At 54.0% G+C, this 17,371-nt stretch overlaps 1 protein-coding gene across 11 annotated transcripts in view; it reads right to left on the reverse strand.

The window, feature by feature from the left end:
* Positions 1-17,371, reverse strand: part of Camta1 (calmodulin binding transcription activator 1) — an 850,861-nt gene that overhangs the window by 102,198 nt on the left and 731,292 nt on the right. For all 11 annotated transcript variants that reach the window (XM_051171599.1, XM_051171601.1, XM_051171608.1 and 8 more), the window contains one exon: positions 5,265-5,418. In XM_051171599.1, coding sequence (XP_051027556.1) covers positions 5,265-5,418 — 154 coding nt within the window. The remainder of the gene's footprint in view (positions 1-5,264; positions 5,419-17,371) is intronic.

A 17,371-nucleotide genomic window follows, 5' to 3' on the forward strand; every position in this document is an offset into this window, starting at 1 on the left:
AGGTTGTGTGTGCCCAATGTGGTAAGGGTGCTGTGTACATGTGGGTGTCTATGTGTGCAAATGTGCATGACATTATGGGATATGCAAGAGCAGGGGAGGTGTGAGGTGGCTGCTGTCCCAGCCCACGTTCCTACTTGGCCTTCTTTTTGTAGCCGAAGACTCCTGCCATAGACATCGATAGACCCGGAATGACATGGTGGCGTTCCCCAAACAGTTGGGCAGAACTGAAGCTGGGCTGGGGGAAGGCTGTGGCCTTTTGGGGGTGGTGGAGGCCTACAGAAACTCAGGCCTTGCTTGTCCTTGCAGGGCCATCTGGCCACCCAGGGTGCTCCAAAAGAAGCCCCAAGGTGGGGGACAGCTGGGCACAACTGTGGCTTAGAGAAGGGCTGGGAACAGTTGAGAAGCCCCTGCCCATCATTCTGCCTGCTACAGTCACAGACTGGGACGAGGCTGGCATGCTTGCCCTTGATCGGCAGCCAGGACGTGGGACAGGGCAGAAAGCCATAGGCGCTTTATGCAAAATGATTTTATCTGGCTCTCCACTGGGTCACAGAATCTGAGAGTGCACCATTTGGACCGAACACATTTCCCAGCAAGCTGGAAGGACCAAGAGCCAGAGCCTTGCCTGCACACCAGCCACCCCCCAACCTCCCCCGCCTCCAAAAAAAAAGCATCCCTCTGCGGCTGGCCTGGGAGGAGGCAACCTTCCTGTGCCTGCACTTTGCTCTTACTCTGGAAGCTTGCTGGGAGCTAGGCTGAGGCTCAGAACAGCTTTAGGGGACTTCCCAGGACTTCCAGGATGTGACAGGGTGTATGTGGACGAGTGGGTTTCGTTAGCCCCTAATCCAGGCAGAAGCTGGGGCAGTCATCCTCAGACTTTGACCTGAGATGGGCAGTGCTGCATACTGAAACCTGCAGCTCGCGGGGTGCCCATGCACGCTTCACGTATAGAAGCCCACTTCTCAAACTGTGCCTACCAGAACATCACACTGCCTCAGCTTCCTCTCTGACCAGGGGTGATTATAGGACATTTCGCTCAATGGCACACGAGTAGAAATGCTGTCTGCTATTTTGGGGTTCTATCCTTGAAGGGAAGAGGCTTGCTCTCTGTTTGTTCCTTTTTCTTTCTTCTCCTTTCATTGATCGGAACGCACATGTGACAGCAAAGGGCTGAAGCAGCCGTCTTTAACCCATAAAAGTGGGCAGCACCCTAAAAATGGCAGAGCACCAGCTGGAGGGAGCCTGAGTGGCTGACCTCAGATACAGGGGACTGCCATTTCACCTCTGGACTGCAAAATAGGTAAAAGGGAAAGAGAAATATATTTCTTTCTGATTTAAGCTGCTGTTATTTTTCCAGGAGGGATTACAAAAGTCAGGGAGGCTCTTTGGGAGCCTGTTGGGAATTCAATCAGACATCTTAATTTCCCCCAGTGTTTGGTCTTTACATGCAGACTCCTCAGACTGCAGAAGGGGAAAGCCCTTCCGTCCGAAGAATCTGATGGTACAAGGAGCCCCGCTCCTCCTCCGAGACAGGTGAGACGGACAGAGACCTTCTACCAATCAGTGTCACATTTCGATTAAGCCGCTGACAACTCTGATGGGCAGAGTGATCGGCAAACATCAGGGCATCAACCAGGGAAGTCTTTGAGGGAATGTGATTTATGAAGCTAATGTGTTTGGCTCCAGCATTCACAGCATGCCTGGTCCTGGAACCTGGCTGATGGCTTCTTGGCTCCCAGCACACAGTGCTTTCCCTGAACACTGCTGGCTGGCACCTGTGTGCTATCCAAGTTCAACCAGCAGCTTAGGCACTTATGGGGGCTGCATTTCCAAGTATCGGCTCCCAGCCAGGGCCGGCCCAAGGCAGGCACGTGCCATTTGTTGAGCGATGCAACCTCCTGGTCTCCTTGTAGTTTTATGTAACTTCCTGACGCACTGCAGGCTCTGTACAAGCGTTCATCATTCCTCCCAGTTAACCCTCAGGAGCCAAACTAAGTCCTCTTTTTTGTCCCCTCAAGTTTGGGAGCCCGGGCCTCTTGCCTCTCCTGGAGGTGGCACCCTTGCGCAAGGTGGCAGGGAACACAGTCCTGACGGCTTCAGGTAGAAACTATCTGTGGGCATTTAGAGAGGAAGCCCTGGGCAGAGACCCTGAGCATAAAGATCTGCTTGGCAGACATGGTTTTCCCTGGCCCTGGCAGCATGTCCCAGGTGTGTTTGTGGCACAGTCTCTGACATTTCTGCCAGGACCCAGTCATCTGCTCCTGGTGGCCTGGCTGGAGCCCTTCATTGGCAAACAGGCCCTAATTTGCCAATGCAATGTGGCAGGAAGAACTCTTTCCAGTGGCCCAGAAGAAGACAAATATGAGAATTCCAAAGGGGAGCGAGCACTGTGCTCCTCCTACCTGGAGATGGGTTTTGGAGCAAGGCTCCAAGGATAGAATTGCTGAGGCTGTGAGCCAGCGGGGCAGAAGCAGTTGGGCTCTTGCCACCCTTTCAAGTCAAGAGTCCTCCCTAGGGCTTTTATTTTGGAAGTGATGACTAGGTGCCAGGAAGGATGCAGGGGATGATCAGGAGAGGGGCACAGACATCAGGAGTCTCAAAAGCATGGCTGACCACCTGACCAGAGGGCTGAGACTGAGTCCCAGAATGACTGACTGCCTTCGTCGTCTCCCAACTTTATGAAATCTGCTGGCTGAAGATGAGGCAGAAGGCGGAGGGAGCCAACCCACTGTCTCCTCAGACTGCTGGCTCTCTCACTACAGTGAAACGCTAATTCCAGGCTTCTGTGAGTGACAGGCAGCAAGAACCGAACTCCAGTTTCAAGGTGGCCATAGAACCAGGACAGGTCTCCAAAGTCCCAGCTGGACAGGCAACATCAGAGTGTGTCTTGGGCAGAGTCCCTGGCCCAGCTAATCTGGGGCACTTCCTATGAGAAAGGAAGGGGCCCAAGGGACCCATGTAGGGCTGGGTAGGAGCTTGCCTGTACTTGTTGGCATCCTTCAAAGCTAGCTGAGCCCTGAACTAGAAGTGAGAGCCCATCTGAGGACCAGGACCACTGGCCCTGGCATGGGAAGGCATAAGTGGGCAGCCTAATGGCCCAGAGCCTGGATGTTGGAGGCTGTGGTCTGTGGCTTAGGGTCTTGTGTCACTTTCTGAACACACCCTGTAGCACTCTGAATGCCAACTATATGCCAAGGTTTCCCATGCTTCCTTGCTCTGCAGAATTAGGAAGAAATTGTGTGGTCCCTCTGGATAACGGTGGTGGGCTTATTTGTGTCTGATGCTCCCTGAAGGAGGGGCTTTGAGGAGGCCAGGGGGCCTCAGGGCATATGATCTAAGCCTATGGGGGTGGGTTGCACATAGGCTGAGTCCAGAAACCTGAAGTGGGGTGAACAAATGAAGTGGGGGAGAGGCCAGATGTAGGGACGCAAGGCATGATGGCCACAAGGCCTCCGGGTGGGTGTAGAGGTCTGAGGTGGGAGGCTAAGGTGGAGGTCTGCACCAGGGCTGGCCAGTACAGACATAGCTGGAGTTGCAGTCCAGGGTGAATCCTGAGCCCTGAAGGGCCCTGGGCCACCTGCAGTACCAGAGACAGTATGGCTGAGCTCAGGAAGACAGCCCAGGAAATGATCTGTCTTGAGGCCCAGGCCCTAGGTGGACCTTTTGGGTCTTTGTCCCTAGGGAGCCCCTCCAGGTCTGAGGCTGATGACGTACTGGGCTCAGGGTGTGTAGGGACTTTCAGAAGTGGGTCATGGCAGCTATTCCCCAGCTTTAGCTTGTAGGCCACAGGCAAGGATATTTTAGTGGATCTCCTGCTGAGCTCCCCGCTGGCTAGCTCAGAGCAGTCCTGCTCCTGTGTGACCTACCAGCCCACGTTTCCAGGTCCTGAGGGTGACTGAGTAGACCACAAGCACGCTCACATGCTGGCGGGGCCCTGACTAGCACTTGGCAGCCTCAGGGTCTTCTCCATCAGGTTGAGCCCAGCTAGGGGCAGGAGGGGTGGTGGCACCTACAGAAACCAGGATCCCTGCTTTCTGGATCCTTGGCCGTCTGTCTGTCTTGGTCATTTGCACCTGACAGATGCTGAGGAAAGCTCCGCTTTGCCGACGAAATGAAATCAACCCAATTACCGAAAGCCATTTGCTATTCAGGCTGGGGCACTGTAGCAGCCCAGGGCCAGCGGCCCGCTGCCATGCCCAGGGCCAGGACAGGCAGCCAAGGGTAAGAGCGGAGGCCAGAGCTTCCAGGTACTTTTCTGTTCCCTGCCTTGCCCCTTAGCCTCCTACCCTGCTCCTATGCGTGGCAGACACACTCTTGCTCCATTCCAGCTTATGCTGTCTTGTTCTCTGGGCCTCCCCTTCTCCATCTATTGTACGAGTCTGAGGTACATGCATGCCAGTAGGGGTGCGTGTGTATGGAGGTCATAGGGCAACTTAGGATGGGCGCCCTCAAACATTCCCCACCTTTTTGTTTTGGGTAGAGTCTCTCATTGGCTGGAGCATCACCAAGGAGGCTAGGCTGGTGTTTGGAGAGCTTCCAGGGACCCATTTGTCTTCACCTCACATATCACCACCTCTGCTGTGCCTGGCTCTTCACATGAATGTCTGAATCCAGGTCCGTATGTTTGCAGAGATGCGCTCTACAGAGGAAAGCCATCTACCTAGCCCCGCGTCTATACATTTGTGCCTTGACTGCAGTGTGAAAGGAATAAGTGACCGTAGGCATCAGAGGGCATGCCGTTAGAGCTAAATCCACAGCGTCACCATGGCTGAGCAAAACAGGGCTCCCTGCTGAGCCCCCAAGGCTCACCTAGGCAGTGCTGGCCGGGACACAGGTGGCCGCTGAGCCCCAGCTGAGCCCCCAGGACCCACCTGGGCGATGCTGGCCGGAACACAGGTGGCCGCTGAGCCCCAGCTGAGCCCCCAGGACCCACCTGGGCAATGCTGGCTGGGACACAGGTGGCCGCTGAGCCCCCAGGACCCACCTGGGCGATGCTGGCCGGGACACAGGTGGCCGCTGAGCCCCAGCTGAGCCCCCAGGACCCACCTGGGCGATGCTGGCTGGGACACAGGTGGCTGCTGAGCCCCTGACCCTGCTGATCCCCCAGGACCCACCTGGGCGATGCTGGCCAGGACACAGGTGGCTGCTGAGCCCCTGCTGATCCCCCAGGACCCACCTGGGCGATGCTGGCCAGGACACAGGTGGCTGCTGATCCCCCAGGACCCACCTGGGCAATGCTGGCCGGGGCACAGGGAGGTACTCACACATGGGCTTCAGCTGGCCGATGAGCTCCTCCTTTGTCCACTTCGCCCATTCCTTCTTGTCGGTGTTGATGGAGCAGAGGATGGGCCCACAGGGCTTGCCACAGTCCTCGATGGCCGGCACATTCAGGTAGTGTACCAGGACGATGTCGGGGTTCTGTGGGGAGAGCAACACTGGCAGCATGAGGGCACAGCGGGTGCAGATCATCCCCACACCGCCTGCGCGGCACTAGCATTCTGTGTTGGAACCCGGCGATGGCGTATGAGCCCATGCTAGGCGCTTGGGATGCCAGCAGCTTCCCTGGCCTCTAGCTACCATGTGCCATTAGGCTCCTGCCTTCTCTGGGGCAACTGGGGAAGGCTTCTGGCTTGATCCAGGGTTCTCAGAGGCAAAACTGCTGCTGAAGGAACCACAGACCTACACAGTGGCTGATAGACATGAAGCTGAGGACCTGAGCTGTGAGATGGAACTGTGTATCCTGGGAGCTTCAAGACACTGCGCCCCCTACCCCCACCCCTAGGCAGAAGTTGGCCCGCATATCTCACCCTCGCTGCTTAACAAACATGTGCTGGTCTCAGTCACGGGGTCACTGACGTGGGTACCCCTAGAGGAAGCAGCTAGAGGGGCTTGTTTCTCCAGGCTTGGGTCTGCTTGCAAGCCTGGGAACAGTAAACAGCGCATGCCACACCCCAGGAACCCCAGACAGCTTCTTCTAGTTCACTCTAGAGCTTAAGAATGGAAATGGCCATCAGCCCTAAGACTCCAGGCACATTTGTTTCCAGAGGGTTTGATTAAAGGGTCAGCCTTTCCCCACCATGCTCAATCCAGGCACACAGACACCCCTTCCTGCCACCAGTAGCTCTGACGGTGACATCATAGGGTTTCTTAACAGTTTGTTGCAGTGACTCTGAAGTCTTTGGGCAGTCTTCCTCCAATTCTTGAAAGAGCGGCTATTTGGTCATACCAGGCCTGACAAATGAATTAAAAACAACCATGGCAAGCTAAGAGTGGAGCTGCACATCCGTGAGGTTAAGCAGTAGGATTAGGTCATTATATATATGTGTGTGTGTGTGTGTGTGTGTGTGTGTGTGTGTGTGTATCTATATATCGTATAAGTATGCATGTATATGTATATGCTAAACAATGCAAAGCTCTCATGTCTCTTCACAATGTTCTTGGAAAAAATTGCTTAGCCTATCACCCTGACCAGAAAGTAATTCCTAAGCCACATTCTCCTGCAGCTTTCTAAGGAAACATCAAAACACTGAAGAAAATTCTGGAAAAGCCACGTTATGGGCCTTCTTCCGTCTTTGTGCAGTCCTGTACTTCCTGCCTGTCCCAAACTCAAGCTGAGGGAGTGGACAAGGTTCCCGGCAGAGGGAGGCCGAGTCCGTGGCTGCTGTTCTGGTTACGGTCAACACACGAGTAATAAATGAAAATATGAATCAATCAGCCCATTAATAAATAAAGACTCAAGACTGTACCATGACTGGTGTAAGAAAGGAAACTAGCATAATTTAAAAAGATTTCCAATAAGGGTTGAAACATGGGTTGCTTTTTTTTTTTTTTCCTTTTCTTGCCAACGCTCAGTTAACCAGGAAATTAAATCAACATGAACAGGAGCCTTTTCGTTAATGGCAGCTTTTCTGGATTGTGGAAATCACACTCCTTAATAATAAAGATAATCCCTGCCACTGTGGGCTTGATATGCTGTTTTTAGAATATTTTCACACACGACCATTGTTTCATTTGGGGCCCATGCAAGCCAGGGAGGCGGGCAGGCCAGGGCAGGGCACCCTCCCTTTGAAGAGGGAGTCTCTGTGAGTTGCTTGCCCAGAGCCCTGTGCCTGGCAAGGGACCCACCCGGGCTAGAAGCCAGGGCTCTGACTTTAAATTCATGTCCTGCCAAGACATCTGGTGGCCGCTTTTTGCCCAGCCTGACTGTTCTCCTATTTCATTTCACTTTATTCTTGCAATATGCCCAACAGGTGGGTGGGCTGTGTGGATGTGCATGCCCAGTGGATGGGGTGGCTGAAGGGTGGGTGGGCTGTGTGGATGTGCACGCCCAGTGGATGGGGTGGCTGAAGGGTGGGCTGTGGGTGGATGGGGTGGCTGAAGGGTGGGTGGGCTGTGTGGATCTGCATGCCCAGTGGATGGGGTGGCTGAAGGGTGGGCTGTGGATGGATGGGGTGGCTGAAGGGTGGGTGGGCTGTGTGGATGTGCACGCCCAGTGGATGGGGTGGCTGAAGGTTGGGTGGGCTGTGTGGATGTGCACGCCCAGTGGCTGGGGTGGCTGAAGGGTGGGTGGGCTGTGTGGATCTGCATGCCCAGTGGCTGGGGTGGCTGAAGTGTGGGCTGTGGGTGGATGGGGTGGCTGAAGGGTGGGTGGGCTGTGTGGATCTGCATGCCCAGTGGATGGAGTGGCTGAAGGGTGGGCTGTGGATGGATGGGGTGGCTGAAGGGTGGGTGGGCTGTGTGGATGTGCACGCCCAGTGGGATGCAGGTGACTCCTAGCCCTGACTTCTGCTTTCCCTGGAGCCAGGGCTTGACTGAGAGTTTTTGCTGGCACCTGGGCCTGGCTAGGCCGCTATGTTGGCTGCTGAGCAAGAAGAGAAAAGATAAGAGGAAGAAGGATCAAAGGCCAGCAGGGGCCAGCAGAGGCCAGCAGGAGCCAGCAGGCCACCTGGGGCTACCTCTGATTCCATCCCTGGAGGGAGCTTGGCTCTGTAGGAGGGAGCAGGAATGCCAGATGCCTGGGAGATGAAAGCTGTGGCTTTCTTCCTGTCCCCATGGTCTCACTGAGCACAGCCTGGGTGCCTGAGGTAGCTTGCACATGACCCAGGGGAGATACAGCTTACAGCTTGCGAAGCCTGTGGACCCATGCTCACAGCCTGGAGTTCCCGCATCTGGAAGGTTCCCTGAGAGTCACCTGCTACCTTCTGTACAGCTAGCCCTCCACCCTCTCTTTCATGACAGGTATAGGATGACTTCCTTCTCCACAAGGACTTTCCTGGCTTCTCAACTTTCAGTTTTCTCAAGGCATGGCGATTTGATGGACTGATAACTGATCAATTGATGGTTGTTTTCATGTCTGAGTGTAGGTCCCCTCTGGGTCTCCGGACAAGGCCCTGGGATATTATAAAGCCCCGGCAATGATGCAGTCATTCAAGTCTGTAGAGATGGAAACAGATCAAATTATGGCTCTGACTCTTCCCCTCGAAGACTTGAGGTCTGCTGACATCAGCGCCCACGAAGGAAGGGCAGGGAAGTGTTTATGGATGTGGATACTGACACATAAAGCTAATTATCTATCTATCTATCTATCTATCTATCTATCTATCTATCTATCTATCTATCTATCTATTGTTGCGTCTCATACCATAGCCCAGGTTGGCTCGTTACACAGCCTATACTGGCCTCAGAGTCACAGCAGTCTTCTGCCTCAACCTCCTAAGGGCTGAATCATAGGCACAAGGCACTGTGTCCCCCCAACCCCCAGCCTGGCTTTTCACTCTCAGTTGTGTCCACACTGCATAAACACACAGAGCCAGCTGCTGGGGGGCTCACTGCATTTCCCATCAACTTGGGGGTTCTCGTCAACTCCTTTCCAGCAGCACACACCAGCCACAGGGTCTTTTGCTAGCCTGCCTTTCTGTATTGCTTTCATGAATTAGCAGGAAGCCCAGCCCCTGGTGGCCAAAGAGTTTGGCTTGGATTTGGAAGAGGGAAGAGACTGGCAGTGCTGGGCCCCAGATTCTACCCCTGGGAGCCAGTGCTGAGGGTCCTTAGTGCACTGTTAAGTCCCTACTTCCTGGCTTGGGCCACTGTTAAAACATAGAATGCTTGTGGTATTTTGAAAATTTGGGGGCACACATCTCTTCTTGGCAATACTGTGGTTTTATTCATTAGCCAGACACTTTATGGGGTGTTCTTGGCAGAAAAATGTGTTGGCCTTAGCGTTCCAATGCATCAATTTCATGGAATGCTCATTTTAGTGTCACAGCAGTCCCTACTCTTGCCAGCTGTGATGTAGGCTGGGCTTGAGGGACAGCTCTGGGGTTTTCCAGGAAGCTTGAGGCTGCTTTTTAAAGGGAACATGAGCCTCGAAGTTCTGCTAGGGCTCTGAATGCCGGGAGGGGAGGATCCCGTGATGGTGTTGAGGAAGGCAAGTTGGTTCCCTCTGAGAGGGTTCCCCAGGCTTCTGGAAAGAGCCTCTTGGTGCTTGTAGCATCTCAACTGTAAATGGAAGCAGGACCCATCTCTCTCACTAGGGCTGGGGCTAGGACCCCTGCCTGGCCCCTGAAAGAGACTAAGCAGCCCTGATATTTTCAGTGGCCGCCCAAACCTAAACAAAACCTGAAACCCTTCCTGAGAGGATGAGCAGTGCTCAGCGCTTAGCACACAGGCCACCTGTGGGAAAGTCCCTGGTCCCACTGGCAGCCCAAGGCCACCCCCTTTTTCACAGGTCACAGACTCTTTGTGGTGGGTGGGTGGCAAGGTGCTGGGTCTTTGGCTCTCTGCTCACCTCCGTCCCTCCCTCCCTCCCTCTGTCCCTCCCTCCCTCCCTCTGTCCCTCCCTCCCTGGCGACCTTATCTTGCCACAAACCTGAAGCCTACAGATTCCTGGGTCCCTCTCCAGCCAAACTATGTCCACTGTAGCCCACTTGCCTGCAAACATCTCCTCTTATGGCCTCAGAAACACTTCCGGCTCTGTGTGGCCAAGCACAGCTTTGCACAGGCACACTTGACTCCTCCCAGGCTACACTCAGGGAAGGATGGCACCACCCTGCCCCACCCTCATCTGGGAGACCAGCTCTCCTTTCCCTTCTCCCCACCACTGTATTGTTGTCAACTGTGCCAGCTTTGCTCACAGCCAGAAAGATCCTTCCTCTTAGCCCAAGTGCCTAGGCAGCTGGAGCCCAAACCTAATCTGTGGGCCTTAGAGAGAGGCTCTTCCCTTGGGTCTCCTCACATCCTCTCCTCCTTGTTCCTCAAAAAATTCTTCTAACAGAGCAGCTGTGACCTAATAACTCGCTGGTCCTGAGAATAAAACACACACACACACACACACACACACACACACACACACACACACACACACACACACACTTCTGGTGTGGCAGCAAGCACACACTTTTCTCTCTATCCACCTTGCCTCCCACCCCCCAATACACTACACATCCCTTCATCCGCCTATACTGCTACTGTTGGCTGACATGTTGGGTACCTCAAGAAAGCCCTTGTCTTTGGAGTACTCAGTCTTAATAGGACTGTCTTTATCAACTCCCTCTCCTCAAGGCTCAGGGATATATGTGGAAGAGGAAGTGGGGAAGAGTTGGAGGTTGGTAGATGACTCTAAGGAGGCAGCACCATGCAGACACAACATATGCACATATGAGCTCAGAGATGGCAGCATGCACAAGAGCCGCACAGGTTCACAGAGACTGAGGCAGCACACACAGAATTGAACAGGTCCACAGAGACTGAGGCAGCACACACAAGAGCCGCACAGGTTCACAGAGACTGAGGCAGCACACACAAGAGCTGCATAGGTTCACAGAGACTGAGGCAGCACGCACAAGAGCCGCACAGGTTCACAGAGACTGAGGCAGTACGCACAAGAGCCGCACAGGCTCACAGAGACTGTGGCAGGACACACAAGAGCCGCACAGGTTCACAGAGACTGAGGCAGCACGCACAAGAGCTGCACAGGTTCAAGCCAGACAAAATCCCAGCACAGAGAAGGAGGACTGGACGCAGGGTCTTGCTCCTACGTAACCAAGAAGTTGTTTGCAATTGATACCGGCTGTGGAAGAGGAAAGCCAAGGCAAGGGATGCTCAGGAGGCCTGGGATGAGGCTGTTTACTGACTCCCGGAGTCAGAGCCCCTGAGCCCCCTGTCTGTATGCCTGACAGATGGACCTCGCTATGTAGATCCTGATTTTGGTTTGCTGTCTGCTTACTGGGTGAGCTCCAGGACTCTCCTTTCCCCCACGGTTCCTGTGGCCCTGACTATGACCACCACCATGCCCCCTCCTGAGGTGGAGCCCCTAGTTAGAAAGCTCATGGGGGTTGTTTGGGGAAAGGGGGATTGGAAGAAATGGAAAGGATTGGAAGGAACAAAGAAATTTCCACACAGCTCCACCCTCAAGTGCCAGGATAGCGGGGTGTGTGTGTTCACCACCAACTCTTGTAACACTAAGTTAACATGAAGAGGCTCTGCCCCAAACCTCCAGCTATCTATGCTCTGTCATGACAGCAGTTGGCTAGGGAGCACCAGGCCAGAGGGCTGGAAGTGACCAGCCGGCATGTGATTTTCCTGATAGTTCCTCACCAGCTTGGGAAAGGCCAGATTCCCTTGCAAAGTGCTAGCAAGAGAAATCCAAGAGAGGTCCAAACTCCATCAGCTCACAGCAAAACCTGGGCGTGGAGGACTTGTGGAAAAGGAGCTACAGAGTGAAAGAGCAGAGGGGAGAAGAGGAGACACTCAGCCTGGTGACCGCCATAGGATGAGCAGAGACTTGAGAGGGTGCCAAACATCTCAGCCCTTTGAGGGCCCTCAATTACTCCTGAAGTGAGCACCCACAACTAGACACCTCTGGTTTCTGAGAAGTGAAGGGTGGGGCTCGGGCCCCCCCCCCACATGGCTCATCACATGGCTGATTTCTCCAGTCATAGTGCTTATTCTATCAGAATGGGGGGACCAGCCAGTTCAACAGCCCTCACCTCACTTGGAGGGAGAGAAACGGCCCCTCCTTGACACACAAGCACTTACATTGAAGGTCTCTGCCATGACTATCAGAAGTGTCCCATACTCAGCCACAGAGAAGCGCGGAGCTAAGAAGGAGTTGTGGTTTGTACAGAACCTCCATGCACGAACCGCCCAGAGTGTCTGACAGGCCCTGGAGTCAGTTACGGGTGCAGGCGTGAACTAGTCATCAGAGAACCACCAAGAGACCCAAGTCACCAAGAGCAAGAGGCCTCCACTTGGCCACTTCCAGTATGAACTGGATTGCAGCTAGGGCCCCACGCCCTGGGGGGGCATCTCTTCTGCTTCTGCGGGAAGGAGGCTCAGAGCCGGCGCCCTTTGTGTAGAGCAAGAGGGATGGTGACGCAGGAAGTGGTTAAAAATGCAAAAAGTGGTTGGTTTTGATAAAGAAAGATGCAGCTGCAACATCTGTTTGACTCTTGTTTGCAGCTTCATCAACGCTAAGTGGTCAATAAATCAGAGTGGCATGGCGCTCCGTTTCTTCTGAGGCTCAGCCATTAATCTCGCGCCAGTTCTCATGAAAAATGAAGGAGAGAGGCTGTGTGATAGTGAAAATGTATACATTACCCAGAAAGTCATAATAGCATGTAATAGTGCCGCACACCTCCCCGCTTGCTGTGGGGGGGGGCTTGAAGGGGGGTGAACCCTAGAGGCAACGGCTTCGGGGGAGGGGACAGAGGGAGTAAATCAGCGTTGTTTGTGCCAAGAGCCCGTTGTGTGATCGCATCTGTCATATTAGCACCGTTTATGCAGATCTAGACGACCCTGTAAGCCTGATCTGAAGAGGCACAGCTTTCCGGACCCGTGTGCTTAATAACCAGCCGGGATGGGATCCCGTAAAACAAGAGTGTGGAGCTGGCAGATGGAGAGACAGGATTTATCAGGAAACGGATGGATGCCGGCAGCAGGCAGCTCAGGGCTGGGGGTGTCACCAGGCTGCATGGTAGAGAGAAGTCCTTCAGCGCACGCTGTCGCTGCCCCTTGCAGCCTGCCAGCTGGCCTCTGTGCTTGGAGTAATGGAATGGACTGGGGCTGATGGCTTCAGCAGAAAGGAAGCTGGCTCTCACAGTATCCAGCAGGGTAGGTCCAGTCCCCATGTCCCCACAGAGGCCTGCACACAGGCCACACGGCCAGAGCTGAGAGGACAGAAGAAGACCCTGGAACTCCGTCCACGTTCTGAGAAGGGTCAGGGATGTGGCACTTGTTGCTGAGGTCCCTTAGGGAGGACATAGGCTTTCCTAACACGGATCAGAAGGGATCCTCCCGTACTGTAATGCATATAATTGGCACATTCTAGGACCCTCTCTGGGTAGCTCTGGGTGCTGGGGCAGGACTGTTCTGTGCACCCCCCATGTTTTCAGAGATGCATTGAAGACAGCCTTGTGCTAGCCTCACCTTCAAGCCTCAGCTTGCCTGGTTTAGTCCTCCGAGCACCCAGGTGCTGAGCAATTGCTACCCCACCTGCACAGAGTGTATCTGAAGGGTGGAGATCCCAGCCCACCCTGGCTAACCGCCCCCTCCCCTCCCCTTTGCTCGGCCAGGGTTCCCTGAGGCTCATTGGATGGTGAGTGCTCCAAGCCCAGTGCCCAGGGATGCTGTAGCCCAGACACTTATTGCAGCCCAGGAGCAAGATCAGCTACAAGGGAACAGGGAAGTCAGCTTGAACACCTGTAACTTGGGGGCGGGGCAAAGATTGCCAAGGAGGGGGAAAAACGTCTTTGAAGAGGGGGTCTAGTACTCTTGGTAACAGCAGGGCTCCGTGGCCAACTGTCCTTCCTGGGAATCAGGTCCCCTGCCATATACTGAGTGCAGGACCATCCCTATAACCCGAGGAACAAGTTTTTCTGCCATTGTCCAGCAGGCTTGGGGGGAGCATGGCATGTGATCAGTAGGAGGCTGGGAGGTGCCTCTTAAGGCAGAGGCCAGTGCACAAGGAGCCCCCAGCCCCGTCTTAGGGCTGCTCTCATTAAGTGAACACACACGCAGGCAGGAGCTGGGCCGGCAGCCCTTCCTGCTTTCGAGGGAGGCTGGGAGACTTAATTAGTTAATGTGGGTAAAGTGGCCTGAAGATGAAAAACCCTGGGTAATTGCTGAGCGCTGTTGCTGTTGTTATTACACAATTACCAGAATTTTCCAGTCATGGGAATCTAGTTAAACAATTCCCACCTGTGTGTGGGGTTCTGGGATCCATGCTGACTGAGGGTCTGGCTGACTCTGACTCCCTGGTTGGAAGGTAACGGAGGAGAGGCACAGAGACATAGGCCACCAGGCCTGTGTGGATCCTGTCACAACCCGGGCACCCCAAGGGAAGTTTGTCTCTGTTCTAGAGCAGACAAAATCGCACAAGCATTAAAAAAAACCAAAAACCAAAAAACCAAAAACCAAAACCAAAAAACAACAACAACAACAACAACAACAACAAAAAAACCCCAGAAGGTCCTGCCTTCCTGGATTTCCCCAGAAAGTTCTACCCAGACTCCCAGAAGGCCAAAACAATCCAGATATATGCTGCTGGGGAGAATGTGCCTCTACACAGCTAGCCCTGGCTGTCTAGAGACACACTCCAGATGTTAGTTTATACCAGCTTGAGCAGGCTATGGCTTGCTTAAAACCCCAGGTGCTTTGGAGAAGAGTTGTCCAATCACATCTCTGAGCTTGCAGTGGTACTAAACTATTGTAGGTAGGTATTGAAAGAGCTTGAGGGGATAGTTTTGGCAGGCAGGATGGTGACAGACAGGTGAGGTGAGGCAAGGCAGTGGCTGGGAGAGTGAGCTGACTGGTCCATGGGTGGCCAGAGGTCCTTAGTAGTTCACACTGGCCACATGTTGCTGCTGGGACCAGCAGGGGCCCCGGTGAGAGGGCCTGAGAAGGAAGCAGTGAAGCCTGCCTTTGTTGGGGTGTTGGTCTGCACAGGTGAGTAGATTGATCTCGCAGAGGTGAGGGCAGTCCCCAGAAAATGGAGAGAAGATTTCCTTATTCAGACACAAAGAGAGATGCGCTCCCGTTTTCTTTTCGAGCGTTCAAAAGGAGCCGAGAGAGGAGTTGAATGCTTTGTTCCCCACAGTCCCAGTGCTAAGATTAAAGGTGTCCCTGCGCCCTGGAGTTCCAGGTCATTTCATCACAAACAGGCTAACAGGGGGCACAGTAATTGTACTCAGGGAAATGTGGGCTGAAAATATAGTTCCCGGACGCCTGTTCCCCAAGAAGTGTTAAAGATCAGGACATCAGGGTTGTCTCCCTCTGGATCCCAGCCCAAGGAGGCACCATGGTGCTCCGCGTTCCCAGTAGGGGAGGGATCTAGGGCTGGAAGTGTCCTGTTCCATGTCTGCACATCTGTTTTTTAGTTGCTAGGCACCTGCCAGGGATGCGTGCGGCTTGTGGCCCATGGTTGGTGGAGTCTGGGCTTGCTTGAATTGCTGGCTTGTGTCCTATTTGCCTCTTGTTCTTAACTTGAAGTAAGGATTGGTTTATTGGAGATCACTGTGAGGATACTCCCAGCAGGCCTATGGAGAAGGAGTCACAAACATCTGCAGGGGTACAGGGAAGTTCCTGGGGAGAAATCCGTCCCTGGGTATGCAATGCTGGCCAAGCAGAGGCCAGGGGGTGAGGCAGTTGGGTAGGCAGGTCTCATGAAACCCATGGGGTGTATGACCTCACCAACTTCAAAGAAGGGTCACCCGTTACTGCCCTATCCATGACCTATGACCTTCCTTATCTTTCCAACACCTCCATCTCGCCTCTCTCCTGGGACTCCATAACAGCTCAGAACCATGGCCTCAGTAGGTGGTGTCCCACAATCATCAGTTGCCTCCAGGGGACCAGCGTACTCTGGAGCATGCTTGCCTATCTCTCCACCTCTGGAAGAAGCCGGGCATGGGCCACTGTCCCTACCACATTGAGTGTTATCAGTTGCACCATTCAGGGCCTCGTGGCTCCACGGCAGAGCTAGGCATAACTGAGGCATTTGGTGGCCTGTGGATGGTGCTGTGTAGATTTTCTTTAGGGAGAGCACGTTCTTCACACAGGATGGCTGCCGTGTGTGCCTTGGCTGGTCAAGTTGAGCCTGCCATTCTCTGGCCCGTGGAAATTGGTTTACGGGCAGGAACTTAAAGCCCCCAAGAAGCTGCAAGATCCCTGGCCTTTGGCTTGGGCCACAGGGATGCAGGACTAGTTTTCTAGCTGGATTTAAGTTGGGGAGATGGGTCCCTGAGGTGAGGCAAAGATGTCTGGGGAAGAGTGAATGGGCTACAGAGGCCAGAGCTGGAGAACCCCAGTTGTTCACAGAAGACCCCGGTCTCAGGAAGCTACTGGAACTAGCAAGGGTCTAGGCAGCAGAGGTGGGATGATTGGGCATCTGGGAAGGAAATGGTGAAGGCTGCCTTCTGGAACCAACTCTCAACAGCACACGGACTCTCTAAGAAGCTCCCTGACACAGCCTCCATGGCATGGATGGAGTCTCTGGATCCAGACATGCCGGAAGCTAGCACGGCCTAAGATTGTGCAGAAATGTGAGCCCTTGAATCCTCTACTGCCGCTGTGGAGAGCCATAACTCTGAAAAAACAACGCACATCTTTCTCTAGGACCATAGCCCTGTCTCTGTACCATAGTGCTTGTGTGGAGGATGGGCGACCTCCGCCACTGTCCCCGTGACCACTATGAACCTGTGTGCTCCAGGTGCCGGGTGGTCAGCACGGCACAGGAATTGGCTGTTTAGTCCTCACAACACCCTCAGGAGGTCTGATTAGGACTCAGTCTCTGCACACTCAGGGAACCTGATGAGCTTGCCCGTGCCCCACCCTCTGAGCCCGGGTCTGTCAGAGGCTAAAGAAGGGTGTCTCAGGTGGTGGAGTTGGTTTGAATCTGGGTCCTGAGACTTCTAGATAGTCAACCGTGTCTCTGCACCTCAGAGTTCTTACCTATGTAAGGGAGCGATGACTCAGTCAGCCACGCGATTGCCGTTCAAGCTTGAGGATCTGAGTTCAAGACCACAGCCCATGTGTTGTATTAAAAAAAAAAAAAAAGCCACGGGGCTAGAGAGATGGCTCGGCGGTAAAGAGCCTGGTTGCTCTTGGAGAAGACACTGGTTCAGTTCCCAGCATCCACACGGTGGCTCGTAGCTTGTAGCCACCTGTAACTCCAGTTCCAGGGGTGCTGATCCCCTCTTGTGACTTCCACAGGCACCAGGCGTGCACGTGGCATGTGTACATACATGCAGGAAGAATGCTCTTACATAGAATAAAATAGATGCTCTAAAAGCCAGGTGTGGTGGTGTGAGGGCAAAAGGAGACGGCATTGGAAACAGCCCTAACTTTTCAAATGGGGCTCCTGATATCCCAGGCC

The sequence above is a fragment of the Acomys russatus genome, chromosome 29 (assembly GCF_903995435.1).
Source record: "Acomys russatus chromosome 29, mAcoRus1.1, whole genome shotgun sequence".
In the NCBI taxonomy this organism is placed as follows: domain Eukaryota; kingdom Metazoa; phylum Chordata; class Mammalia; order Rodentia; family Muridae; genus Acomys; species Acomys russatus.